Source organism: Corapipo altera, unplaced genomic scaffold (genome assembly GCF_003945725.1).
Source record: "Corapipo altera isolate COAL_440 unplaced genomic scaffold, ASM394572v1 48b, whole genome shotgun sequence".
NCBI classification, from domain to species: Eukaryota; Metazoa; Chordata; class Aves; order Passeriformes; family Pipridae; genus Corapipo; species Corapipo altera.
The window spans coordinates 4,735,098-4,761,759 of record NW_020884884.1 but is presented as its reverse complement, the minus strand read 5'-3'; the positions used below and the strand labels follow the sequence as shown (position 1 = coordinate 4,761,759).

Below are 26,662 nucleotides of genomic sequence, written 5' to 3'. Positions count from 1 at the left end.
AATGGAAGTATTACGAGATCTTTGGCAGCCTTTCTTCAAGAGAGCAGTGGCTGGACACAAAGAAACTTGAGTACTAGATGGAAATTGAATATTCATAAATTCATGTGAAAGTGTCCTAAAGCAGCTGGGGCATATTAATGAATTTTTCTATTATGGAGGGAGAACTAGATATTACAGAGATTTAGTGCCAGCATCAGTGTGATGTATGAGAAAATAAGAATGTGTGGCTGCATGTAGAAAGACAAGCATAAATTATCTATAGGAACTCATTAACGGACACAGTCTTGCTATAATTCAGTATTTAAAATCTCTTTAAGAAAAAGTCACTCTTATTGTCAGCTTAACTTCTAGACTGCCAGACACTCCGTGGATTTGTCTTGACTACAGATAACACTTTTGGAAATGTTAGATTTCTGTTGGCATAGTTGTGTGAGTCAGGGTGGTAGAGCTGTGAACCTGTAAACTTTATGTGGTATTCTTGTTGTACTGGCAGACTGTGACTGAAAATGTGTCTGTGTCTAACCTTGCCTGAGTTTGCTGTATTTGTACAAAATCCAGATTTACAGGTGCAGCTACATCCACCATAGGAGTGCTTTGCTGATAGACTGTATAGGTATCCTGACCTGGGACAGTGACCTTCATAGGCTTCATGATGTAAAGGTAAAGGGCACTCCATGGAGTTCAGCTCTCATGATCCATGGAATGTGTGTGTGCATATGGTATGAGTGTTTCAGGCATCAATAGGGCTGGTTTTCCTTTTCCCATACAGGATTATGCTGGTCAAACCTATATTACAGCTTCCTGTTGGTACAATTGGTCTGATAAAAAATGCTAATTTTAATTGAAATAGTAATTATTTTAAAAATTTCCAAGCTTAGATCACTTAAGAACTTCAGGAAAAAAATGTATTTCTGGATATCTAGTAACTTCTGTAATTGTGTATGCAATGTCAACAAGCTGTTATTACTGGCTTTACAAGGAGTGATAAGCCCTCTGGAAGCTTCTGTTCTAGGATGCAGGTATGAGCCACAATGAGAAACAAATACCTTTGTCCTGCACAGAGTATCTGAGGAGGTGTGGTATTGTACTGTTCCCTCCAGTTAAGTGCCAGCTGATCAGTGGGACCTACAACTGAAGCAAAAACTGATGTTTGAGTAGGTTCTGGAGTCTTTTGAGGAATTGCAGCCCAGAAACTGCTGTGTGAGGATGGAGAGACATTCAGTGACTGCTGATATAATGGGTAATCAATTGCAATAAAAACTGTGAGAGGAGCAGTCACGTGGGAACAGTGCAACCAAATAACAGGGAAGGGAAGGGGGGAAGGAAATTATACTGTTTCAACACACCATGTTATTAAGGAAACCTGATGGGGCTGCAGAGAAAAATAGGCTCATACCATTTCCAGACAATAGACTGCAGAAGGCATTTGAACATCTGCTTCTCTCTCACACAAAGGGGGAATGTTACAGATACAGTGCTATGTGCAGCATGTGATAGAAATGCTTTTGCTGTTGAAGCAGACTGGTTTTGAGAAGATTCATGAGATCAGTATCTGCTCTGCTGTTTTTTCTCCTTTTAATCCTGTTGGTCCCTTTCACTTCTTTCTTGGCTTCATTGTCATGAATAAAACTACCAGGAGTTTTAGAAAAGCTTGGGAGAGGGAGATTTTGTGCACCTCATGCAAGCACAGGGGTCTGGAAAAGGAAAATTTTGTGGAAAATGTGCTGAAGGATCTCACTAATTAAAAGTGTTATTGAAGTCTATGGTAGTCTTTCTGATGAAGGTAATAGGCAGCCTCTTCTAAGCATGGTCATCTCTGAAGGGAGTCCAGTGTGATGGGTGCTAGCTCTGACATACTCCTGTTTTGGGCATACTAAAAGGTTTGAAGATTTTTCTAACCTGTATATGAAACTGGGTGCCTGAGTGAAAAATCTGGGAGCAAAAGGAATTAATTCGTCCCATGAGTTATCTGGAGACACTGACATTTTAAACAGAAAACCTCCTAGAGAGGCAAACCCAAGTCCTTTACAGGACCTCTCTTACTGCAGAAAGCAAGGGAGTTAGTCCAGGTGGGCTCCTGAAAACACTGAAAGAAATTTGAATCAATTAACAAAGAAATATCATCATCTGCCAAGGACTAGATCTTAAGGCAGGAACAAGCAGCCTGTGCTGTTGGCTACATTTGTTAGAGGCAGAAGTGTTCGCTCTGGTCTGGAATAGAGATCTGCCTGGCAGACTTTAGATAGTGTTGTAAGTGCCACAAAGAGGGAAGCTGCATGACACTTGTCTTTGACTGTAGCAGTCTCCCTTGGGTTATTGGAAGTGATGGGCTGCCCCCATGCTCACTGGGGTCTGTGGAGAGGGTGACTGTGGGCGAGTTCTGTGATATAAGGTTGTAAAGATTAGCTGCACATGTGGAATCTTTTCAGGTAACTGTCAAGATTTAAAGAAAATCCCAGAAACAAACCCTTCTCAAGCAGGAAATTGAAATGCTTGATGCTATTTTTAAAATTCTTTTCTGCCTTCCTTAGATGTTCTTTCATGAGTTTAACTGCGGACTTTCTGGTCACTGTTAACATCTGAGACAGCATGGTAAGAATTCAGGAGTGAAAAAAAAGAGGGAAAGGGCAAATCAAAGAGCATCTGTAATGAGTTACTTTCAAATGAGCTGAATGCTCTGTCATTTGTTATCTCTTAGAGAACTGACAGGTGGTGTCCCACCATTAATACTTGTGTTAGAGAGCATGGGGAGGATGGGTATTCTTGGAAACTGGGGAAGGCAAAGATATCAGCCTTTAAAAACAATAAAGGAAAAGGTAAGTTTGGGAAGTTTCTGAGTTTATCTGCAGTTTCAGGGGAAAGGCAACATTAATTTCATTAGGCACAATTTGTTTCTGACAATTTTCTTCTGTGAGAGTGTAAGAGCTTTTGTCAGTCAGAGAGAAGTTGTGTGTAAAAACTCCTTGCTTTAGTATGGCATTTGGCAGCCTGAGGATAAGGCAGGGGCCTTGAGTCTAAATAACACTATTCAACATAAGGGCCCAGCTTGGTGAAAAGCAGCATGTAGAAAGTGGTACTTACCAGTAGGTTGCTCTTGCCCAGCAGAGGTTGTCAGCTGTGGTGTGTCATGTCTGTCCCAGCTCAATGGGCTTTTTATTAATGGTATGGATAACACTAATGGTTTGCTAATGGATGGTGTACAGTCCAGGCTGCACAAGGTGACAAAGCTTTGCAAGGTGAATTTGGGATTCAGAGTGATCTCAAAGGATAGGAGAAAGCTGGGCTGGAACAAACAGAAGATAATTTGGTAAGGGCAAATGCAGAGAAGGGTTTTGGGAGTAGCCAGTTGTGGAGAACAAAAGGCTAATTTTGCAAAGAAGGAGCTGATCTTAGAAACCAAACAAAACTTATCAAAAAAAAGGCCAAACCAAAAAACCTCCACCCCTAAAAAAACCCCCAAACCCCACCAACTCAGCCCCAGTAAAAGAAACCCACAAAGCCCCACAAAAACCTATTCAGGGTGGGCCAGGAGGGAAAAAGCCAACAGCACACTGGGTTGGTTGCAAAAATGCACTGAAAGTTGGATTCAGAAGGAAATTGGTGTTTTTCTACTGTGGTGGACTTAGTTGAAGGACTGTGAGAAGTGAGTTGATTGAACGGACCCCGAAATTGAAAGCAGCAAACTTTTTGTTTGAAAGGTATAGAAAACATAACTTAAGGGGGAAGTTTTGGGGGGAGTGAGGGAAGGATTTAAAAAAAAAAAAGATTGGTGTCTGCTTTCTCATGTTTACTGAGGCGAGAGTGGTGGTCTGTTGCATATCCAAATGTCTGTAGCAAGAGGAGAGATAAATGGTCTCCATGCTCACTGCGCAGAGCAGAAATAGCTCCTGATTTAATTTGCAAAAAGGGAAATATTTAGTTTAAACATTAGGGGACCTTCTTAGATGCAAGGTTAAGTATAGGATAGATTAGCTGGTGGGTTCTCAGGCCTTTGAGAAGCCAGTTGAAAGTGGGTTGAAAAATTGTCTGTGAGCAGTGATTTAGATTTGGCTTATGTTACCTTGGGCAGAGCAGTGGCTTGGGGATTCTCCAAAGGCTCTGCTTCCAGTGCAAACACAGGGTTTAAGGCCTTGCTTTGTCTCAAGCCTGTTAAAAGTGGAAGAAAAACTCTTAAGTGGCTGTTGAACTGGATCATCCATGCAGAGATAAAGCAAACTGTTTGTGGAGTATTCCCCAGGACTGTGGGATGGATGTGTGCAAGGGCATGACCTGCCTGTGAGTGCAGATGGACACTTGTTCACTGACCACTGCTGATGCCTCCTGACTGATGCTCCCCTTGCACAGATCCTCATCCCTGCCCCGGTCCGGAGCACCTGCTGCAGCTCCTGGACCCTGTGTGTGCCTGCAGGCAGCAGGGCCAGTGCAGGTGCAGACCTGAGGAGGAGGTGCTGGCCCTGTCCCTCAGATTATGTTAGCCAGGCATATGTCACACTAAATGGCTTGAAGCTAAATAGCTTAACAACTCAGAGCTTTTTCCTGACGATGCATGTTCATTATCAGCTGTGACTTTTTTTTTTCTTAACTTTAGAAGATAGGAAATTCAGTGGGATGCCTCCCATGCATCATCTACATGTAACGCCTCCGGATGGAGCTGGGGCTTTGCAGAGGCTCCTTCTGCGACCAGCACTGAAGAGCCACTGTGGGGGATGAAGGAATCCCATTGTGTGCCCTTGCTGGAGCTGCTCTGTGGGGTTTCTGTGGCTGATTGTGAGTGTGTAGGAGGCAGGCAAACTCTAATTAGTCTTCTGTACTGAAGGCCGAGTGTAAAGGGTGGTTGTTTACAAATGAAAAGATAATTTCTAACTTGGATAAATGGGACATGGAATGGCTGTGACAGACTGTAATAGCAGTGGAAGCTGTATTGCCATTTGCACTCAATACAAGGTTTAAAATGCATGAAGTGGCTGAATTAGAAAGTGGGAGAAAAAGACTGATGATTTCAGATGCATATTTTCATAATCTTCTCTAATACAAATATTTTTGTCATTTAATATTGTGTTTCCTTAGAGTAGGGATTTGTTTACAAAGCTCTTCCCAGGGAAAGGATATGGATAGAGAAGACTTCAAAACAGACTTCATCCATTTGGCTTAGTTTTTAGCTGCCTTTTTTTTTTTCGGGTGTGTCATTGGATGTGACTCTTCTGGCCTTTTTTAGTCTCCTTCCAGTATTTTTCTTAAACTTTCTGGGATTTCAGGATCTGCTTGTGGAAGGAGATAGGTTACCTAGTTGGTTAATGGTACAGTATCAATCTGGGACAACATCTTTCTCAGCTGAGCTTGTTTCTTGTCACAATGTTGTCCCTGCCAGATAACTGTACTCCAGAGATAGTCTAGATTGTAACTAAGCTGAACTTGCAAAATCCTATGCATAATAGTTTCCTGCACTCATGCAGGAAATGGTGTGGGTTTTGCCTCTTTCCCTATCCACAGGAGGTGGGGAGCAGCAGCAAGACAATAACTCAGCTTGCAGTGGTGTGAAGTGTCTGTGCTGATAGAGTTTTCTGTAGAGAAGGGTGTGATAAAAAGGCATTACATTCTTGTCCAGCTATAGCTATAGACTCATAGAGGCATTTGTAGCTTTCAGGGGGCCATCATGTAACCATCCTCTCTCCCCTGTTGTTGTTTTGTTTGTGGTGGTTTTTTTTTCTTTTTTTTTTTTTTTTCCCAGAAGAGAAGCAGGGTTATTTTGAAAATAAGCTACTCTTAGTCCTGCTGTGAGAGCTTGCATGTTTGCCAGCTTTTCCAGTTCAGCAGGGATTTGTATTACAGTCTGAAGTGATGCTCATGGAGTTGCTGGGAGAGGCAGCATTCCTTCAACCCGTCTTCAGAGGCTGGAAGGCACTGGGATGCCAAACATCTTTTTTTTTCTTTCTTTCTTTTTGTTTTTCCTCCCCCCAGTCATCCTCCAGAAGTCAACAGGGCTCTGGCAAGTCACTGTAAAGGATAATCAAGTTCATCAGCTCTTGCTGAGAGATAAGAACTGGAAGCACCTGGCCCTCAGTCTACGAGAGGGCCCTTTGATTCCAGTCAACTGCTCTAGATGGAAGGACTCAAAATTGTTTTGTTTCTGTTCTAGGTTAATGGAGACAGCAAGAGAAATGACCAGGGAGTCCTTACCTATCAAATGCCTTGAAGCAGTTATCCTGGGGATGTATCCTTTCACATGCCTGTCCACTGCAGTGCTGTTTAATATATTGCCCTTCCTGAATGGTGTTTGAGAGGGTCACAGCCAAAGGTGAGTGCCAGCAGCTTGATAAGCTGCCATGGTATTGGTCAGCAAGTTGCTGAATTGCCTGGGCTTGTTGGTAGGAGTTTGGATGCTGTATGCCCAGTTCACAAGTGTTATGATTTGGCTGTGCAGACTTTGCCTTCTGCCCTGTAATCTGCATAATGTCAGGATCTGACCCAAAGTGCCCAGATAAGTATCTGCCTACACAATCTTTGTTTTCTTTGTTAGTATTTCTCTGTTGGTTATTGTTGGAGCTTGGTAACACTTGAGGAGCGTGGGTTCAGTTCTCGGTTTTTGATGTGTACATGGCCAAGTCATGTTAGTTTTTGTCTCTCAACCCACAGCTGTGCTTTGTGCAGAAACATATGTGTATTATAGTTAAACATTTAAGCTTTACCTTAACATAATGCTTGCTTTCTGTTCAGGCTCAGAAAAAACCCCAGAAGTATTTTCATTTAGAGGCTGACTCCCTTCTCGATCCTCTTCTGCTGTCACTGATAAATCAACCTGCACCATCCTAAACCACTACAGGGGAGGGCAAGGCAGGGCTACAGGAACAGGTTGCCAGATAAATCTCATCACAACTGATCAAGTTTGATTTAAAACAAAAACACAGCTGAAAATAAGCCCCTAAAGCAAACCAGCTTCTGGGATGTCTCTGCAGTGTTTTGCTTGCTGCTGCTGCCCCCTCCTGTGGGACAAGGAGCTGGCAGAGCCTGGCAGGTAGTGCCTGCTGTTGGCTGGTGAGGAGGGGTGGCTGCTGGGGGAGTGGGAGCGGGATATGGGCTGAGCAAGTGCAAAGGTATGGTGTGCCAGACTGGTTGCTGGATACAGTCCTCACTGTGCTGAGAGGTTTGTTGTGTGCTGCTGTGGCTCCACTTTGCTCCCTGTGCACCAGGGATAAGCCTCAAGTATGAGTTGAAAGGTGGCTCTGGCTGACAGCACTTGTCCTGCAAACGCTGGAGGGTCTGCATGCAGCTAGAGGGATGGGGTCCTGGGGGCTTGATGTCAACAGGAGACTCAAACCAATGCCCTTCCAGAAGCAGAAATCATAGAATCATAGAATATTCTGAGTTGGAAGGGATGCACAAGAATCACTGAAGTCCATCTCCTCGCCCTGTGTTGTCCAAATGCTTCTTGAACTCTGTCAGGCTTGGTGCTGTGGCTGCTTCCCTGGGGAGCCTCTTCTGGTGCCCAACCACACTCTGGGTGAAAAAAAACATTTCTTAATATCCAACCTAAACCTCCCCTGACACACCTTCATGCTGTTCCCTAGGGTCCTATTGCTGGTCACCACAGAGAAGAGATCAGTGCCTGCCCTTCCACTTCCCCTCACTAGGAAGTTGTAGACTGCGATGAGGTCTCCCCTCAGTCTCCTCTTCTCCAGGCTGAACAGACCAAGTGACCTCAGCTGCTCCTCAGATGGTTTCCCCTCAAGACTCTTCACCATCTTCGTTGCCCTCCTTTGGACACTCTAATAGCTTAATATCCTTGTTATATTGTGATGCCCAATATTGCACACAATATTCAAGGTGAGGCCGCAGCAGTGCAGAGCAGAGCAAGACAACCCTCTCCCTTGACCGGCTGGTGATGCTTTGCCTGATGCCCCCTCGGACTGGGTTGACCCTTCTGGCTGCCAGAGCACTGCTGACTCATATTCCCTTTCCATGGTGCTGCTCTCCAGCATCTTGTTCCCCAGTCTGTATGTAGATCCAGGATTGCCCTGTCGCAGGTGCAAACTCCAGCACTTGTCTTTGTTGTATTCCATATGGTTGGTGATTGCCCATCTCTCTAATTTGTCAAGGTCTCTCTGCAGGGCATCTCTGCCTTTGAGGGCGTCAACAGCCCTCCTAATTTCATGTCATCAGCAAACTTACTAAGTATATGTTTGAGTCCTGCATCCAAGTAATTTATGAAGATGTTGAAGAGAACTGGCCTCAAAATGGAGCTCTGCAGGACCTCACTAGTGACTGGTCCAAAAAGTTTACATCAACTGGTTTCCCTTGAAATCATGTCAGTGGATATGTTGTGCTTGCCCTTGTGTCAGGGTTGTGTCCCAAACTATTTGGGGATGGAAGCAGTGGGAGAAATAATCCCCAGGTGGAGTTGATGCTGCTTTGCAGTGTCAGTGTGGCTTGCAGTGCTGTATTTCTAGTAGTGAACTGATTATTCCCCATAATACTTGAACAAAAGGTGATTAGTGGCCTACAGATAACCATGTGTTGTGGTTTTAAGCCCAGCTGGATATTAAGCACCACGCAGCCCCTCACTCAACCTGCCCTCTCTCCCACCACCCTGGTGGAATGGGAAGGAGAATCAAAGTAAAACTTGTATCTTGAGATAAGAACAGTTTAGTAGTTGAAAATAAACTAATATACAGTAATAATGATAAATGATAAGAATAATGATAATGAAGAGGGGAAAAACAAGTGATACACAATTAAATTGCTCACCACCCACTGACCGATGCCTTTCCCAAGTGCACATCGGCCCCCCCTTCCAGGTAACTCTCCCCAGTTTATATACTGGGCATAACATTCTCTGGTGTGGAATATCCCTTTGTTCAGTTTGGGTCACCTGTCCCAGCTATGCTCTCTCCCAGTTTCTTTTGTGTACCTTCTCACTGGCAGAGCATGAGACAAGAAAAATAAATCTGTGACTTAGGATAAACCCGACTTAGCAAAGAAACAAATCATCAGTGTATTAACAGCAACATCATTCCAGATCCAAAACACAGCACTGTAACAGCTTAACTCTTCCCTGGCTGAAACTAGGGCACCATGATAACCTAAGAGCGTTGCTGATTTTTCTGCTTGCCTCAGACCTGACTTGTGTTCAGTTTGGTGGTTTTTGGTTTTGGTGGGTTTTTTTCTGAGCAGTGAGGGAAGCAAAAAAGTTGAAAACTATGTTTTATACTATTTGGTGTAATTTGAAGTTTCTTCAGAGTTAAGATTTGTATGAATCTTTCTGTCTCTAGATGCTACTTAAAAAACCCCAAACTTACGTTAGGCTTTTTTTTTTAAATTGAGAAGGTTTAGTCAGGGGACAGGCAGGCTTGTCTTTCTAGGACTTGTACTTACTGTTTTGGAAGTCTCTGTGTGAGAATAGGGACTGTCTGCTGGGTGGTGGTCCAGTAACAGATGCATTAAAGTTTAAAAGATCCATGCAATAGAAAACCCGTGTATTTTGCTTGAGGTGTGGGTACACAAAGAATGTAGAGTGGTGAGGTGATGGGCCATCTGAATATGTGTGTCTGGAAAGGGGCTGGTATGAAGCCTGTGCAAAACCTCCTGCTGTGATGCAGGTGCACCATGAGGGTTTTTGGGAGGCATCTTTGTCATGGCACATGGCGAAGTTTGCTGATTTTTCTCAGCTGTGAGATTTAGATCTTCAGCATTGCCTTCTCTATGCAAACACAGTGAGGCCAGCAGCTTTACAAGGTCAGGTGGCTTCCAGAGAAGAGGTGTGCTTACCCTCTCCTAAGTGTCCAGCCAGTGTCTTCACATAGGCCTGAGCTGAGCAGCCCTGCCTGTGTGTGTTAACCTCTGGCTCTACTCCATATCTCTGGAAATAAGGTGCTGCTTGTAATTCATGTGCTGGCAGGCTTTGCCATGTTGCTTGGATACCAAAAAAAGCACAGCCCACTCCAGCGGACCCTCGGCATGAGCCTTCATTCAAGGGCCAGCTCTCCGAGCGGCTTAGCGAGATGCCATTTTAATTGAGCTGCTCGCTGGCTCGTGCAGCTGCCTTTTATGATGTGACTTCTTATAAAACGCTTCCCTAATCCCTCTTGGTGCAGAATTAAGTTTGGCATAATTGCCTGTGCACTAGATCTTGAAGCATTTTTGTAGGGCAGCGAGTTAAAATACTGAGCTACCCTGTCTGCATGCACCGAGGAAGCAGCTGCTGTGAGATGACTGAAAGCTTGTACAGATCTTCCAGTATTATTTTGCAGCAGTCTGCACAGCTCTTTTTCTCTGTGTAGCTGTCTGAACTGGCTTCATATCTCTCTGCTTACATGATCTGCTTGTCAGTGCCTAAGCAGAATCATTCCTCCTGCTGTCTTCCCCAGGGCATTTCTCAGTTCATTTGTAAATCAGCTGAGTAATGGTGCGTTCAGCCCACTTTTCCTGAGCAAAGATCCAATCCACTTGAGTTCAAGAAAGGCAATAGTAAACCAGAAAGTGCCAAGGGAATTTTATGCGTGCTGTATTCACTTTATTAAAATGTGGAGAGCAAAATATCAGCGGGGGAGAGAGAAGCGGCACAGGGCATCCATCCTCAGGGTGTCCTGTGGAGCGTGTCTGTGTCAGCTGAATGTAACTCACTCCCGTTGCCTTCAGCATGCTTCTCCCAGTTCATGTGAGGTAATGGTTAGACCCATGCAGGGTATTAGACCCCTTGTCCAATAATATCATTAAACAAGAAAGAGGAGAGCAAAAGTGTCTCAGGAGGGAGAAATTATTTAATACACATATACATAAAAAAAATATATTTTATATATATATATATACACTCCCCTATACCTTCTGTGCTTTTAATTGGTGGATGATGGTTATCACCACTGTAGACCTGGGTCCATCCAGCTCCTCCAGCCTAGCAGGTACACCCCTCAACATGAAGTGTTTTCAGTAAGGAGGAGAGTTTCTTGCAGTTATTGCAGGATATTGATGTCCTTGTAGTGCTCCTCTTTGTCTCCTGCATGCTTGTCTACAGCTTAACCCACTTGTTATCTGAAATGCAGGAAGGGATGATCCTGCTGAAATAGTCCCTCTGTGGTAGCTGGGAGAGAGCTTTTAATTGCTTGCATTGTCACAGTCTAATCTTATGATAGTCTCTTCTGACTGCAGCCAGGCACTGGATAGTAGGTTTCTCAAAATGAGGGATGCAAGCCCAGCAGTCCCACTTGGGGAGGCTGAACCAGATGCTCAGGCCTTTCCTCCATGGACACTGGAGCTGCCACAGGGACCTCTGGGCCCTCTGTGTAGACAAAAATCTATATATGGGCTGGGTAGCACTCTGCCTCCCAAGCCTGTGGGAAATCCGTCTGACTCCAGGCTGTGGTTGGAAACTTCTCTGAGTGTTTACTGCTGGTGGTTGGAGGCCCTCTGAGCAGTTGCTTGGTTGCTCAGAAAAACAGCTCTTCTGTTTCTACTGAAGCCTTATCTGATGGTTTTGAAGCTGAGGTTTATTTTCCTCCTGTTACACCTCCTCACTCTGAGCTAGCAGCTTCAGCATTGCTAGTGTAAATAAAGCTGCCTCCTCGCTCCTCAGCCTGCCATCATCCCTCCAGCTTGCTGGTGCCCAGAGGCACAGCCTGCCATGATGGTTTGGGGCACCTGCTCGTGCTTCCCCAGCCCATGTGGGTGGCAGGAGAGAAGAGAACCAGACACCCTGTGGTTTTCTGTGCTCATCTAGACCAGACTTCAGCTATACCCACCCTTGCTGGGCTCTGAGACATGAGCCACTGCCATGCCATCTTGTCTAATTTAAATAAGGGAGAATTTCAAACTGATAAATTACAAATTGATTAGCACAAGCAGTGCAATGGGCACTTATTTGCTCAATAGTAGGTTCATCTGGCTTTCCCTTTTTTGTCTTTGGTTTGCAGCACTGTTAGGTATGGTGCTGGGTCTTCTTGCAGCTGGAAAAGCACTTATGAGTCTAGGTACTGGGACAGCTGGTGTTTAGATTCACTTGGGCGTCAGTGTTGGTGGGCTGGGCTGCTCAAACAGTTGATGCTGGCATTTCCATCTGAAACCTGAGCAGGCCTTGGTTTGGCTCTGCAGGGTCTTGGTGTGCTCTGTTAACGTTTGGGCTTTTTCCCTTTGAGGCTCAGAGGAGGGTCTCCCCATGTCCCCTGCCCCAGCAGTTTCTGTTGGTCTGGGTCCCTGTTGGTGCTGCAGGCACAGTGCAGGGACAGCATTAGTCTCCTCACCTGCCACTGCATGTCCCTTGCACAGTTGTTGCCTGGTCACCTTGTCAAAGGCTAAACTCCCATTCAAGCTGCTTTAGACACAGGTGGGCTGTGGTGCTCTCAGTGTGTTCCCTCACCTGCTGTACCTGCTGTATGTGCTTCCTAGCAGTGGTGGGAAAACTGCTGGTGGCAAGTTACCTGAGCTCACCTAGCCATGGGGAGCCAGCTACTCTCTGGTGGGTGCTGTCAGCTTCTAAGACAGAGTTCCAGCAGTGCTCAAAGCCCAGAGACACAGTGCTGGCCACACTGAAAGATCCTGCTCTGATTATTTGGTAATAAGTGTCCTGGCTTAGGAAAGGTGCTTCCCAGTTCAGTGCCCCCACTGAGCCTCTCCAAACCATGGCTGCTCTCTCTCAGTCCCCTGTATTCCCCTCTCCCTTCTCACTGCCGAGGGACAGAGCTGAGAATTGAGAGGCACAAAGGGCAAACATAATGGGTTGAGATAAGAACAATTTACTGGAAACAGCAATGAGATAAGAAAATGAACAGTAACAGAAACAATACTAATAACAAAAATGAGGGTGATTCACTTGCAAAATGCTCACTGAGCTGGACCTGACTGCGATCATGCCACCCCACCACTCTCTGGCTCAGGACCAGTGCCACACTATACCGACTGTCCTGTTCACCACCTTTTCTTGACCAGAAGGAACCCCTTCCCCCAGGAAGAGAGTCCCTTTCCCTGCCCCCGGCAGTGACATGAAGTGTTATAGAATATAACATCTGTGTCCTAGCCATGCCCCCTCCTGGCTACTGCAAAAAATGAACCCTGTCCCGACTGAAACCAGGACAATAAGGGGAAAAAAAAAGGCAAGGGAGAATGTTTTTTTTTCTAAAAGTTGCTGCTGGCAAGTAAACAAGGTGAAGGGCTTCAAGTCTCTCTTCTGGCTGGGACCTGCTCTGTGCTCTGCAGTGGGGGCACCTGTGTAGGGGAGGGTCTGTACTGGGAGCAAGATGTTGGGACTTCTTTGTAGGACGTTGCTGATTTTAGAGTCCACCAGGAGATGAAGAAGAAAAAACCAAAACAACCTTAAATCACAGAAGGCCATTGTTTGAGTCATTATGTGAGTGTGCGGATTTAAAGAAAACCCATCCAGATGCTTTCTGCTCTAGAGTTTTAAAACTGAGGGGTTGATTCAGCTAACACTTTAACTAATTCTCCCCTTTGGAGTTGACTAAGGATACTGCTTCACTTTTCCCTACTGCCTAGGAAGATACAGGTGGTGGCCAAAGGGCAGGTTTTGTGTCCTGGGTCTTGCTTGTACTTGAGTCTGGGATCTGAACATCTCCCAAGTATCTATGCTAGGTTGTGCATGAGCCTGGGTGGTGAAGGTGAGGGGACTATGGGAAGCAAAACAACCTGTGGCTCAGAGGATGGTGTGTTTGGAGACTTGCAGATCCCTAGGAGCTGCGTGCTGCCGTGGGAAATCTGGCCCTTCCTGCAGGCTGCTAGCAGTAATGGTGTGCTCAAGAAAGCCTACTTGTTAATAGGCCTTTTTTTCCCAAGTAACCTTGTGATGGAGCCCTTCTTTCCAGGAGAGGGCTGTGCACCTATCTGATGTTTGGAAGTGTGAATGAATACCTCATTTTGCTTTGCTTGTGTGCACAGCTTTTGTTTTACCTGTTAAACTGCCATTATCTCGACCCACAATTTTTCTCTTCCAGTTTTGTCCCCCATTCCACTGGTGGGGGTGTGAGTGAGCAGCTGTGTGGTGCTCAGTTACCAGCTGGGGTTAAACCATGACAGCTGAGTTTGGGAATCTCCAAGGGATGGGGACATGCCATACCACCCCATTCTGTGAAAACTCAGTGGAGCTCCAGGTATTGTCCTGGTGCATATCCTGGGTATGGGGAAAGAGGAGGGATATTGGGGCAGGAGGTGGCTAGCCAGAAGATTAGAATCCCTCTTGTATGATCTCCAAGGAGATCAGTATCCCTCAATACTGTTTTTCTGCTGCTTTGATTTACATGAAGACCCAGGATCGAGAGGCCACTGAGCTTTCACTACAGCTGCTTTTGCCCTCTCCTGCTCTGCCCTGCTTTCCTATTGTGGCATGTAATTTACTCCCTGACTCTCCATCCTGCAGTTACAGTCCCGGCTCAAAAGTGTGATTACAGCTGCGGCATTGCTGTGTCGTTGCCTTTTGTTTGCCACAATACAGCTCTCCTTGGGCAGAGCAGAAAGGAAAAGATATATAATGATGCATGGACGGAGGGGAAGATCTGATGTGCCTTTCCAACCCGTTTGCTGTGTATTTCATCTCGGGTGGGGACTCTCGTTAACTATCGCTCAGCGAAGCAACCTGTACCTAAAGGTTAATTTCCACAGCGGTTGTTGCTGGGTTATTTGATGGTGGGTAATTTCTGCCCTCAAAAGATTCTTTTACTCCTACTTGGTATTTAATGAGATTAAATTGCAACTTCTCTGAGACCTCGTGGCAGAAGTGTGTATGTGTGGCAGGTGGCCACCAAAGCTTTGTGTGGACTTAATAGAAAGGCACTCGGGGAGCAGAGAGAAAACTCTTTCATAATGAGGGGGAAAAATAGTGGTGATGTTTGAAAGCTTCACAGGTGTTAATAAAAGATACTGCTTTGTCAGTTACATAGAATGATAAATACAATGGGCTTTTGCAAGAATCTGTAGGACACAAATTATTGTAACATGACTTTGATGTACACAGGATGCTCCTTTTAAGGCCCGAAGCAAGGTGACCTTTTATATGAGGTGACTGTGGGCTGAGTTTTCCATTTGACATAATGGGCCCTAATTCTGGCTTTGCAGTGAATTTATTTAATTTATTTAATTCTACTGATTGCATGGTTTTTTCTTGGAGAACCTAGTCCTAAGGCAACGGTGATCCAGTGAGACCACCAAAGGCAAATAGAGCTGCTTCTGTTCTGTGTTGATGTAGTTGATAGCGGGGTGGGCTTTGACAGTTGCTGCAGGGTGTTTGTGTTTGATGTAGGTGAGCAGGAGGTGGGTGCACGTAGCCTTGGTTGAGCGAGGGATGTGTGTGTGTTAGGGAGGTCTGTGCTCTGTGTGCTTATCCAGGCTTATGATTTACAGACAGTGAAGTGCACCATGAGCTGGGCCCGTAGTGTTGTCCATTCCTATACCCTCTCTTACATTTTCTCCAGGCTGCTAAAGCTGATGACATCTAGCATTGAATGCAGTTAAACTCGTTTGACATGGAACTGAAAAGCTTTCCTGTGGCTGTTCTGAAAGATTTGTGCCAGTGTGTTTTTCTTGACTGTTGGTTTTTTTTGTTTGTTTGTTTAACTACTTGCTCAACCTCAGATTCTGAGCAGTTCATGAATCTCTTATTAGTTGGTTTCTGCATTCACTTGGGGGGCGAATGTTTGAATATGTGAAATTCAACAGGGATCAGGTGGGTGAAATACTCCCCTGAGAAAATGCTTTAGAGACAGATGAGAAGCACTGGATGCTTTTCCTGCATCTCTGTAGAGAGAAGAGGTGAAATATTGGGTGTGGGTGGGCAGGGATAAACATCCCTGGGAGCTGCACTGGTGGTGAGCTGGTGGCCTGTCAGGCTGGTCAGAACCAGAACTGAGCCTGAATTGTGTTTTATGGTGTTGGTACAAAGGCTTTTTCTGCTTCCCAGCAGCTGTCAGGCAGCCATTCTATGCAGGCAGGGGAGGAAGGCTGGCCACAGTAATGTCCCAGGACATCTCAGCTGTGCAGTGGCTCTTGTTTCACTGCCCTTTTTGGCTATGGGGTGGGGAGAGGAGGGGATGCTGCAGATCCCCAGAGTAAAATCCCAGTCTGAGCTGGTTCCTGCAGCTCCAGTAGAATGTAATGCCACTCCTCCATCCGTCAGGATACCCTGACACTATCCTGGCAGCTCTGCCCTTTGGGGCAGTGTATATGTAGTGGCAGCACCCTGACTGATTGCCTTGGCTGCATCTGCTTCCGGGGGTAGCTTCAGGGTTGCAGCAGGTGCCTCTGGCTGGAGTAACCCCAGGCTGGGGAGTCTTGCTGCAGCCTTTTCTGGTCATCCCTCCTCCAGTCCCCAGGCGTGGGTGGGGGCCTCAGCTGCAGAGGGGAAGGGCACCTGCTGTCTCAGGGGCCAGGTGGCAGCACGTGGAGCCAGGGTGAGTTTCAGCTGTCCCGGGATTAGCAGCAGGGAGCTGCCTGCAACGTAAGTGCTGACGCAAAGCTGTTTGCATGAGGGATTCTCAGCCGGTTCTTTCCCTGGCACAGGGAGATGGCCCCAGACCTGCATGTAGTTCCCCTCTGAGATCACATACTACACTGTTATGGAACTTGGTCCTGGACTCTGGATGTGCTGCATTTGAAATGAGCAGACACAGTGATTCCAAGGACAGGTTTTGCTTTTTAAAAGCGTTTATTCCTGACCGTGTCTCTGTGCTTATCTAATTACCCATCTGGTGATTTTGTTCATCTCAGCAATGTGTGACAAGGGTAACATGCAAAACCACTATTGTATGAGGAGTGGCAATGCTGAGGGACAATTTACAGAAGGAAAGGCAGGCTGTCACCTTGGAGAGGAATAAATTTGGATTTTTTGATAGTACTTGAAGATGTGAGAAAATGAGGCTCGGTAACCTGAGTCGTACCAAGTCCCCCAAACTGCTGAAGATGTTTTACAGGTGTCATTGTGAGGGCCCCTTTCCCAGCGCTGTTGTTGCCTTGACGCAGTGCACATCAGATACTTAACGAACGGGCAGCCCTCCGTGGAACGATTCCCCATCAGCTTTAAAACCCACTTCTCAGGGAACTATTTTCATCATGTGGTGCTTGGGATTTACTGCAACGGCCGATACGGCTCGCTGGGCATGAGCAGACGATCAGATCTGATGGACAAGCCTCTAACTTACCGAACTCTGAGCGACCTCATCTTTGAATTTGAAGACTCCTATAAAAAGTACTTACATTCAGTCAAAAAAGTAAAAATTGGATTATACGTCCCGCACGAGCCGCACAGCTTTCAGCCCATCGAGTGGAAACAGCTGGTCCTCAATGTATCCAAAATGATGCGCACAGAAGTCAGAAAGGAGCTGGAGAAGTTTGCCAGGGATATGAGGATGAAGGTAGGCCTGTGCATCTGGGTGGTGGGCTCAGGGGCAGCTGTGACTTGTCCCGTCTCCCAGAGATGGGTCTTGCCCTGTGTCAGCAGACTGATCCCAGCCTGAGATAAACCAGGTACCAGGTGGACTGGGCGTGTGCTTAAATCTGTCTTGGTGGTGCTCCCCCCAGATTTGGTGCATTTTCAAACCCTTGTAGCTATTTAGTTCAAGGGTCTCCCCTTCAGCCTGAAAAACACTTGAACTCATACTTGTCCCTGGCCATCAAGGACCTATTTCCCACTTTGCTTTTCTCAATGACTCCAGAAGAATGTGGCTGGGAAGAATCAGTGTGGCTGGGGCTGGAACTGGTGGGAAGGGTGGCCTGGTAACAGGTAGGAATCTCTGCTCTTTGCACCTAAACTGCAAGGGATGCCACGAGACATCTGTGTCAGTGGTTGCCTCTCCTTGCAGGGCATGCCAGTGGGCTTGCCCTGTGCTGCCTGATGTCCACCACCCTCAGCTAAATGATAAAGTGGATTACATGGGAAAGGTGAGTAAAGCAAGTCGTTGGCAGACTGATGCTTCCCTGCCAGTTGGTTAGACTGAAGAGCTCAGAGAGAAACAATAGGGAGACAGGGCAGGCTGCCAGGGTGGAGGAGATTTTGGCTGCCCTTGGGGATGAGGGGTGTCCCTGACCGTGCCTCTGAGCCTGGCATAGGCCAGGAGCTGTTTGTGGTCGTGGTGGAAGGGAATTTGGTGCCTTTCCAGCCTGCTGCTGGCAGCGAGAGCAGAGCAGGTGTGTTGCTAAGTATGGGTCTGGCTCTTGTGGAGAGGTATGTGGCATCGTGTCCAAGTTATTCTGGGTTCCTGTCCCCTTCCCTGCTAAAGAACGGCTCCTACGTAGCAGCCACGTGCCTTCTTGGCTGAGGCACCTGCCCCTTTGCCCTGACCTTGGGGTGAACATTTCCAGTGGCATCCTAACCCCTGTGTTCTGCTGCCATCTCTCCTGCCCTACCAAGGCGTTTTGAGGGCTGTCTTGTATCATTATATCACCTTAAGAATGTGGTCTTGATTACTGATGTAATTACATTTTTTGTTCTTTTCACTTCTAATCTACTCATACACTTTTAATACTACCTAGAGAGCAAACAGCCAAAGCATGCTCTAGTTGAAGAAGTCCATATGGATGGGTGACTGACTGAATTTTATACTTGCTTTTGATAGAGGGACCAGCTCTGTGTGCTGAGCTGTGACATTGAGTTCAGTCCTTTTGAGCGTCTCAGGGCCAGGACCAGAGCCCTGAACTCTTGAAGGTGGAAGGCCCTGCATCTGACCTTTCCCTTGAGTTACTTCAGAATTTGAGCCACTTGATTCAGAGGGCTCCTATTGTGAGGGGGCTGACTTTGAAGGGTCAGGTCTTTAAAACAGCCTGAAGCGCGAGTGTTGTGCTGATGGCCTTCTGAGGTTGGAGGGCCTGGAAGATGTGGGCAAGGTGGAGACCTGCTGAAAAGTCTCACTGTCAGAGAGTTCAACTGCCAGCCTGAGAGATGGTCACCTCTGTTTGTGTAGAGAAAAGCTGGAGAGGGCGATTTGGCTGCCTGAGTTTCCTTCAGCTGAGGCTCAAAGTCATTTTTCTTATCCCTTGCTGTTGCCAGCTCTGAAGAAAGCCGTGGATGAGACAGTATTCAGCTGGGAACTGAATTGGTGACACTGAATTTTTGCAGGAGGCCCCAGAATAGCTATCACATGATAAGAGCTTTGGGTTCCTCTTAACCTGGGCAGAGTTTGAATAAGCCCCAAGGGACTGAAGGCTCTTTGTGTGCCATCCCTGCTACTGTATGAGGGCCTTTATTTTAATTTTTTTATTTTCAGTGAATCATTGCCTTTATTGAAGGCCACTTCCTTCCCTCCCCCATCTCTCACAGATTCTGAAACCCTCAAGTGCCCATTCTCCGATGAAAGAGAGATCACGGGGTAAGTCGCTGTCCCCTCGTCGAAGGCAAGCGAGCCCTCAGAGACGGGCATGCAGAAGAGATAAATCGTGAGTATTCCTGCCACCATCACTGCTGGGTCAGAAACGGAGGGTGATGATGCATTGTTTTGCTGTACAAAACTTACATGCTCAGTGGCATATATAGGAAAACTGTCCCAGGTACCCTTTGTTACCAGAGAGGCTCCAGAAGCCGCTGGTACTGCTGGTCTCCTGGCATTCCCGCTGCCCAATGACCCCTCTGTGCAGGGTCCTTGGACTGCCCAGCTTACAGGGATGGTAGAAAAGTAAACCTTTTCTCTTCTTTCAAAAGTGGAAACATTATTTGCATTGCATTCTTTGATTTTAATCACCTTAAAAAAATCCCAAACCACTTCCCTTTTGTGTTGTAGCTAATAGTTGTTCCTTAGCTGTGTGGGGAAGCATGGACTAACTGCTTGTAATACCTCTAAATGGATAAAACTGAGCTTCCAGATCTCAGGCCTTTTACAGCCACTGGCAATTCAGACTCCCTTACCTTAGATGTGGAAGAGTTGAGTTTTAGCTATACTGCCTTGTGCCAGGAACCTGACAACTGTGAAAGCCTATACGTAACCCAGATTAGTCACATATTTATGATCATCATTTTTTAAATAGGCTCCCAGACTACTGTCTCAGCACTTATTTATTTATTTTAAAGCAGCTAACAAAGACATTAGACTAACCTTCTAAAGATAACTTCAAGATACTTTGGCAGCACATGATTTCACAGCAGGCTTTTATTTTTACATGTGAATTCACACTTAGTCCACGATGCTGTACTTTGGGCTTCATCACTGAGAGCTCCTTGTTTAGTGCATAGATAATTATAGTTGTAATGGGCTCAGCTGTTCTAGGCTTCTTTACCTCCTGGATTCTTTTTGAGGGACAGTTTCATTTTTGGGTTTCTGATACTGTTTCTGCAGTTGCTGGAGTGGATTATGTATTTATGGAGAGGAGTGTCTCACTGAGCTTGGAGACTCTCCAGTTGGGCTGGTTTCCTGAGAGAACTGCTGGGCATGTGGCTGCTCTGCAGTGACTGATTCCTCCTTGGCAGCTTTGCTTTTCTAGGACAGAAAGGCAAGTGACGTATGGATGGCCTTGCAGTGGCTTCAGCACCTGTTACCTGCTGTGTTGCTCCGTATCTAGAGCAAATTTTGTTATTCTAAAATAAACCCTGGGTCACCGTGACGCAGGATCCAGGACCCAGCTGTAGCATGATGATCTCTGAGCTCTGAAGGGGGAATGGCATCCCCTCATCAGGGATGAGCTGAATGACACACAGCAGCTTGTACAGCAGTTGACACGGGGTGAGAAACACAAGAGGAGAAACTGGGTGTTTTCTTCAGCATATTGATGGATCTCTGAGAACCTGATGGAGTGAGAGGCCTTTGTGTTACACACAGAAGAGGAAAGGCTTTCAGGTTTGCTTAGGCTTTAGGCTGGAATCCTAGCTAAAGAATGGCTGTGATTATCAATGCTGTGTTTTGTTTCTTTGTGGATGTCTTACTCACATGCTGCAATTGCAGCTTTTCCAGGCTTGCAGGGGAGGGGGGGGAGAAGTGTTTTGCTCTAGTGTGAGCTGGCAGGGGCTGAATAACACATTCATTTGAAAGGCTTCACCTGCTGATGACAAGCTGTTATTACAGCCTGCGTTTTGTCAACAGTAAAATTATATGGGCCTGCTGGGAAAAATCTCCCACTGAAGAATATATGAACTGGAATGGTGAACTGGAATGTCTTTGCTGGATTGTTTCTGAAGGACAAAGACTGAAGCGGTGCTTCAGGACAGGAAGGGATTTTACAGCCTCAAACCTTTAACTTCTTATCCTGGTTCCTTACTAGATTATTAGGTGGTGGCTGCTAGCAAGCCCATGATAGCCTCTTAGCCTGGAAATGCAGCTACCAGGCAGATAGGGCACATTGCAGGAAGCAGGTGGTGATGCACTATGCAGTACGTGCCTGTCTAGGAGGCTGGTGTGTGGTCAAATTGCAGCTCATTAACTGAGCTATGTAAGAGTCCATGTGCTCTTAGCCCACAGCTGGTGTGATCCTGCTAAGAGTGGACAGCATGAATACGGAGGATATAGGGTGGAGTGAATCTGGTAACTGTGAAGCTTTCCTGTGTCCACTTGTCCATCCTCTGAAGTCCCAAAGCGGGAGGGTCATGCAGCAGCCTGGAGAGTCTCTGCTCCTAAATGTCAGTTCACCAGCTCTATTTCCTTTCAATTTCATATTGAGACTTAACACATGCATGCTCTGGGCGTGTCATGGCAACACTGGCTTTGTGTGCTTCCAGCCCAGTGTCACTGTTGAAAGGAAAATTCTGTTAGTCTGTTATATTAGGATGTGCAAGGGGGCAGGATTATATTAGGATCGTGTAAGGATGTGCAAAATCAGGCAGATCCAGTGTAGACAACTCATGAATACTGTGTACTCAGCAACTAGGCACAGCTTGCTCACCTGCTCATGGTCAAGGCACTTTTGGACAGGAGGTATGATCTGACAGGCCAGTACAGCAGAGGTCCCTCACTTCAGAGGACAGGTTTGGTGTAAGGTCATTTGCTGGCCAAGAAGATTGGGATCTGTGGTGCCTCTGGTCCAACAAATTCTTGTATTTTCCTAAACCTCATGGAGGACAGTCTGTTTGTAGCTAGAAGCTACAGAGAATCGTGATGGATGGGGTGGGTGGAAATGGGTATGTCACCCAGGGGTGTGCAGGGACTCCCCATCTCTGTTGGATAATCAGAGAAGGTAGAACCATCCAGACATGCTTTAATTAAAACCATATTCTAGCTTTAATTAAAGGGAGAAAAGGGTGTGAAGAGCATCCATAAATTGGAGGGAGGGAGGAAGGACGCTGGAAATTTCGTACAGTGCATCTCTTGCTGGTCTCTGACTCCTCTGCAAGCTCTGATGGATGCAGCCTGTAGCTTGTTTACTGGCTAGTCAAATCCCATCTGCTCTGAAGGAATAAAGTGAAAAATCCAAACTATCTTACAGTGATTTCTTTAAGTGTGATTCCTTCTTGCAGTACTGCAAAGAAGATGATGAGGTTATTATTAGAGGTGCTTGGATAAGTGGCAAAACAACAGGTTTCATTCAGTGTGACTAGGCAGAAGAGCATTAGTTGTCCATAGCAATGTCTCCAGCTCTCAAATGCTGTGCAAAATCTCAGCAGAGATCTGGTGTTAGTGGTTCTGCTCTTAAAAATAAATATCAAAAAATTCCCCACTGAATTAAAGAATTAAAAAAAGATTTTGGAGGCTCTGCCATACGGGTGTATGTGTAAGCTGTACACCCTCACCTCTTAGGGCTGCAGCAGTACAGCTCTTCCAGCGGTGCACGCACCCAGCACACTCCATGGGCAGGGCCGGGCTTTCCCTGGCCTGCCAGCCCGCCTGTGGCGAGCTGCCTCTCCCAAGCTGCCTCTCCCAAGCTGCCTCTCCCAAGCTGCCTCTCCCGAGCCTGTGCTGGCTGCCTTGAGCAGCTTCCGTGGAAATGGGCCGGCAGCTGGAACGGGGAGATAAGCACCAGCCTGGCAGTGCAAACTCAGGGGTCACAGCTGCTGCATAATGAGCAAAGAGTGAGTGCACAGAGCTGCAAGCCAGGTCTGAGGAGCTGTAGGAAAGCACTGGAGCCATTACCAGCCTCACATTGTGTACTACTCTGGGCTTTAGCTGTGTTTCTGCAAGGAAGCAGACATGCTGTAGAGTACTAGGAGAAATGTGTGTTTTAAACAGTGTCTGCCTTAAGAAAAGCAAACGTACAGCTTAGTGTGAAAGCAGCTAGGAGCCTGGAGTAAACTCAGATTAGACACTTCCATAGACTATAAATCAGATGGAATGTTTTGGTTTGACAACTTTGTTGCAGGAGCTTTTCCACTGCTTTCTAAATAGGGATAGACTGATTGCTCAAGGTTTCATTTGGTTCAGGCTGTTGAGACACTTAAATGACCTAATAGCATCTGTGTGTGCATGATTACTCAAGTGAATGGATGGATGGGGCCAGAATGTTGGGTGCCAGGGGACCCCTGAGATTAGCTCAGTTGGTTAGGGCATAATGCTACAACACCAGGGTTGTGGGTTTGATCCCTGTATGTGGCATTCACTTAAGACTCGATGATCCTTGTGGGTCTCTTCCAACTCAGAACATTCTGTGAAATGAGAGGAGGGGGAGACTAAAGGAGTTCACCTTGTGTTTTCTGTTTGGGGGGCTCTAGCCCTTCACACAGACCTAGCCAAGAAAGGGCAGGCTCGGAGAGAAAACACAGTGGCCATGCGAGAGGCCCTGCCTGTTTGTTCTCAGCTGTTTCAACTTTATTCTAAAAGCTGGAATCCTGCTCTGGGGTAGATGACAGAGTAGTAGATGGAATGTGTCTAGTCTTGTCTACTCATTTAGGCCCTCTCTCAAGTCAGGGGTGGGTGCTTCCAGGCTCAGATCATGGACCCGAGCATGGGACAGCTTGTTCTTCACTGGCACGTGGCTTCAGAGGCAGCACACAAGTAGCTCAATCACGTTAGTTCCTGTGGCAGATTCAGCAGGATCGGGCATATGATGAGAAAATTAGAAGTAGTGAGGCCTGTTTTGAAGTGAACCTTTCCCTGTGTTCCCATTGTGCTGCCCAGACCTGTGGCAGCGTGGGATTGCTGGTCAGCAGCGCCCTCTTCCCTCTTTTGCTCGCAGGCCTGCGGTGGTGGACAAGAAAGGAGACCTGGCGACGCTCAATGAGGTGGGCTACCAGCTCCGCATCTAACAAAGCCATACTGGACAGAGGGCTTCCTGCTGCTTCCCACTGCACTTTACCTGCACTCCGTTGGAAAGGAAAAGGAATGAACTATTTATTAACTTATGTACTCCCACAATAAAAGTTTTACCTAGAAAATAGAAGGGGGGGATTTTTTTTTTTTTTGGTGGCAGTATTTATTTCAATTTATAGAAAAGGCATCAGCAAAGGGAACCTAAAATTAGGTTTGCCAGGATAGGAGATTTTTCTTCCCCTCCCATCATGTAGCAGGTAACTCTGTGGTGTGAGTTTCTTCAAATATCATTTCCCTGTACAAGTGTTAATTGAACTTGGCACTGTGCTGGGTAGTAGCATTGGAATAACTAAGGAATCTTAGTTTTAAGATGTGCTGGGGTGCAGTGCAGTTAAAAGAAAAATCATATTCAGTACTAATCTTTAATTCAGCAATAAAAGCAAGCAGTGCAGAAGTGGCATAAGTTTTTAAAGTATCAACATTACCTCACTAGACTTAATAGATATGCAAAACTGTCAGTATTATTGTTTTCTCACTAATTTGTACTGTCTCCCAGCATTTCTGGTAGTATTAAAACAGCACTGGATATTTTACTGCCACCTGTATTATTTTCTGCATGTTGCTGAAAGATGTTAAGTAATAGTAATATGCAAGTGTATTCTTAATACTGACATCTTATTAGGCAAGATATGAGGGTTTGGGTTTTTTAAATGATGACAATTGATGAATAACGGATTTTTAAACTTTCGTAATTTTTTTTATACTTTTGTCACAAGCTTTTAGTCTTTCCTGACTACACTGCTAAAGCACAAAACGTAGAGATTGCTGTTTTGGAGAGACAAGTGTTCACCTGTTAGTCAGTTTTTTCTCATATATGTACCTGGAATAATGGAAAAACTGTCAGAATTGCTAACCTGAGTCTCTGTGCTTTTCTTTCCACATTTGTGTGTAAATTTGAACCTTGTCTCTGAAAGGCTGAGCAGTCTCCAATGGTGATGCTTTGTCATCTTATAGTAAATCAGAACTGTCAGGCTGAAGTTAACCTTCTGCTGTGCTGCTGTAAGGGGGTTTTCCTACATGTGTTGTAGGTCTCACTTCTTAGTGAAACCTGAATAAGGAAGTCTGCCTGAAATAGCTGCAAATCAAGCTTTTCTGCTTCCTTCCAACTCAATCCTTTTGTTCTAAGACTTGGCTAAGGACCTGTGACCGACAGCAGCGTTCTCAAGTGACATGGTAAGACTTACTGGGGTTCACCGTTCACATTAGTGAAATTCTCTGGAACCATTCGAGTGCTGCATTCCTGGAAATATTTCATTAGGTGCCTAAATATAAACTGGATTATTGTGCAAGTCCAGCCTCTACCCTTTGTGCTGTGCTTATAGATGATACTGCCATGGGCCTTGTGTACCTCCACTCCTGGGCACGCACTTTTTGGGATCTCAGTGAAGACAGGACGTTGTAACAGACAATGATGCTTATTCAAATGGAATGATTTAAGCTCCTAGAACACTTCTATCAGCCAGCAAATGAATGAACACAGAAGGAGATGACTGCTTGTACACAAACCTCATTGCCCAAAAAAGTCAGTGAATTTCACCTGCCTAGGACAGGAAGAAAACACCAGGACCCTGCAACCTTCTACAACCAGTGAAAGGCTTTCTACTAATTAGACTTCAGAAGGTCCAAGAAGAAAACCTTTCAAATGTATGACTCTTCTTTATCCAAGTTTACCATATCAATTACAGGGAGGCCTTTCCCATCCCTCTTTCTGTAAATATTTCCGCTCCCCGTGTTCACAATAGGGATTTTTTTTGAGTTAATGAGTGAATTTGCAGAGAGGGAAATACTCTTTTAGTAGAAATTATTGTGTAATTTGACATCAGCTGCAGAGTTTCAGTTTTAAACTTTGTGCTGCCCAGTGTCTTGCAACCTAAACAATGTTTTTTTCATGTATTCCTTAGAATTTCTCATGCATAAAATGACGTGGAAAAACTTTGATCAGCTGTATCCTATAGCACAAGATTATCTGATATGTGGCAAGTTTTTTCTATGAAACCATGGTTTACTTCAGCTCAAGTAATGTCTGTATATAGTTTTTACTACTGTCCAGCACAATTTATTTTCTCTTAACTTACACTGAAGCTTTTTAATGCTGTAGAGGTGTATGACAAAGTGATTTTGTTTCTTGTCTTGACGTTCAGCTGAAATATTCTCTTGAGATTTGCTTATGATGCCATTTGTCTTAAGTGTGGTTCAAGTGACAGCAGTGTGGTCAAATAGTGTAGAAAACATGCATGACTTTTGGGGCTTTTTTTCATCACTTGTATATGCACAGCATGAAACTTCAATAAAAATATCATTGTAGTCTTTTTTTTTTAATGACTTATGTTTGTTTTTTTTTTTTATTCTTGCTCTTAACACAGACTGTAAAAGTTGCTACAATTGAACAATGTTTTTAGCTGTAACCTGGATGTACCCAGAAATTTGTTGCATCTGCTTTAGATATGTTGGCATCTATGAGGTTCAGCTTTGATACTGGGTGCTGTCTGATTGCAAGTATCTGAGTAATCTCAAAGAGG

At 45.6% G+C, this 26,662-nt stretch overlaps 1 protein-coding gene across 5 annotated transcripts in view; it reads left to right on the top strand.

The window, feature by feature from the left end:
• The window catches only part of VASH2 (vasohibin 2), a 36,879-nt gene extending 10,421 nt beyond the window's left edge, over window positions 1-26,458 (top strand). For all 5 annotated transcript variants that reach the window (XM_027641647.1, XM_027641645.1, XM_027641642.1 and 2 more), the window contains exons 4-7: window positions 6,137-6,211; window positions 16,958-17,339; window positions 19,241-19,356; window positions 24,010-26,458. In XM_027641647.1, the coding sequence (XP_027497448.1) occupies window positions 6,137-6,211; window positions 16,958-17,339; window positions 19,241-19,356; window positions 24,010-24,079 (643 nt within the window). In that variant the 3' untranslated portion in view covers window positions 24,080-26,458. The remainder of the gene's footprint in view (window positions 1-6,136; window positions 6,212-16,957; window positions 17,340-19,240; window positions 19,357-24,009) is intronic.
• Window positions 26,459-26,662: the final 204 nt, after the last annotated feature.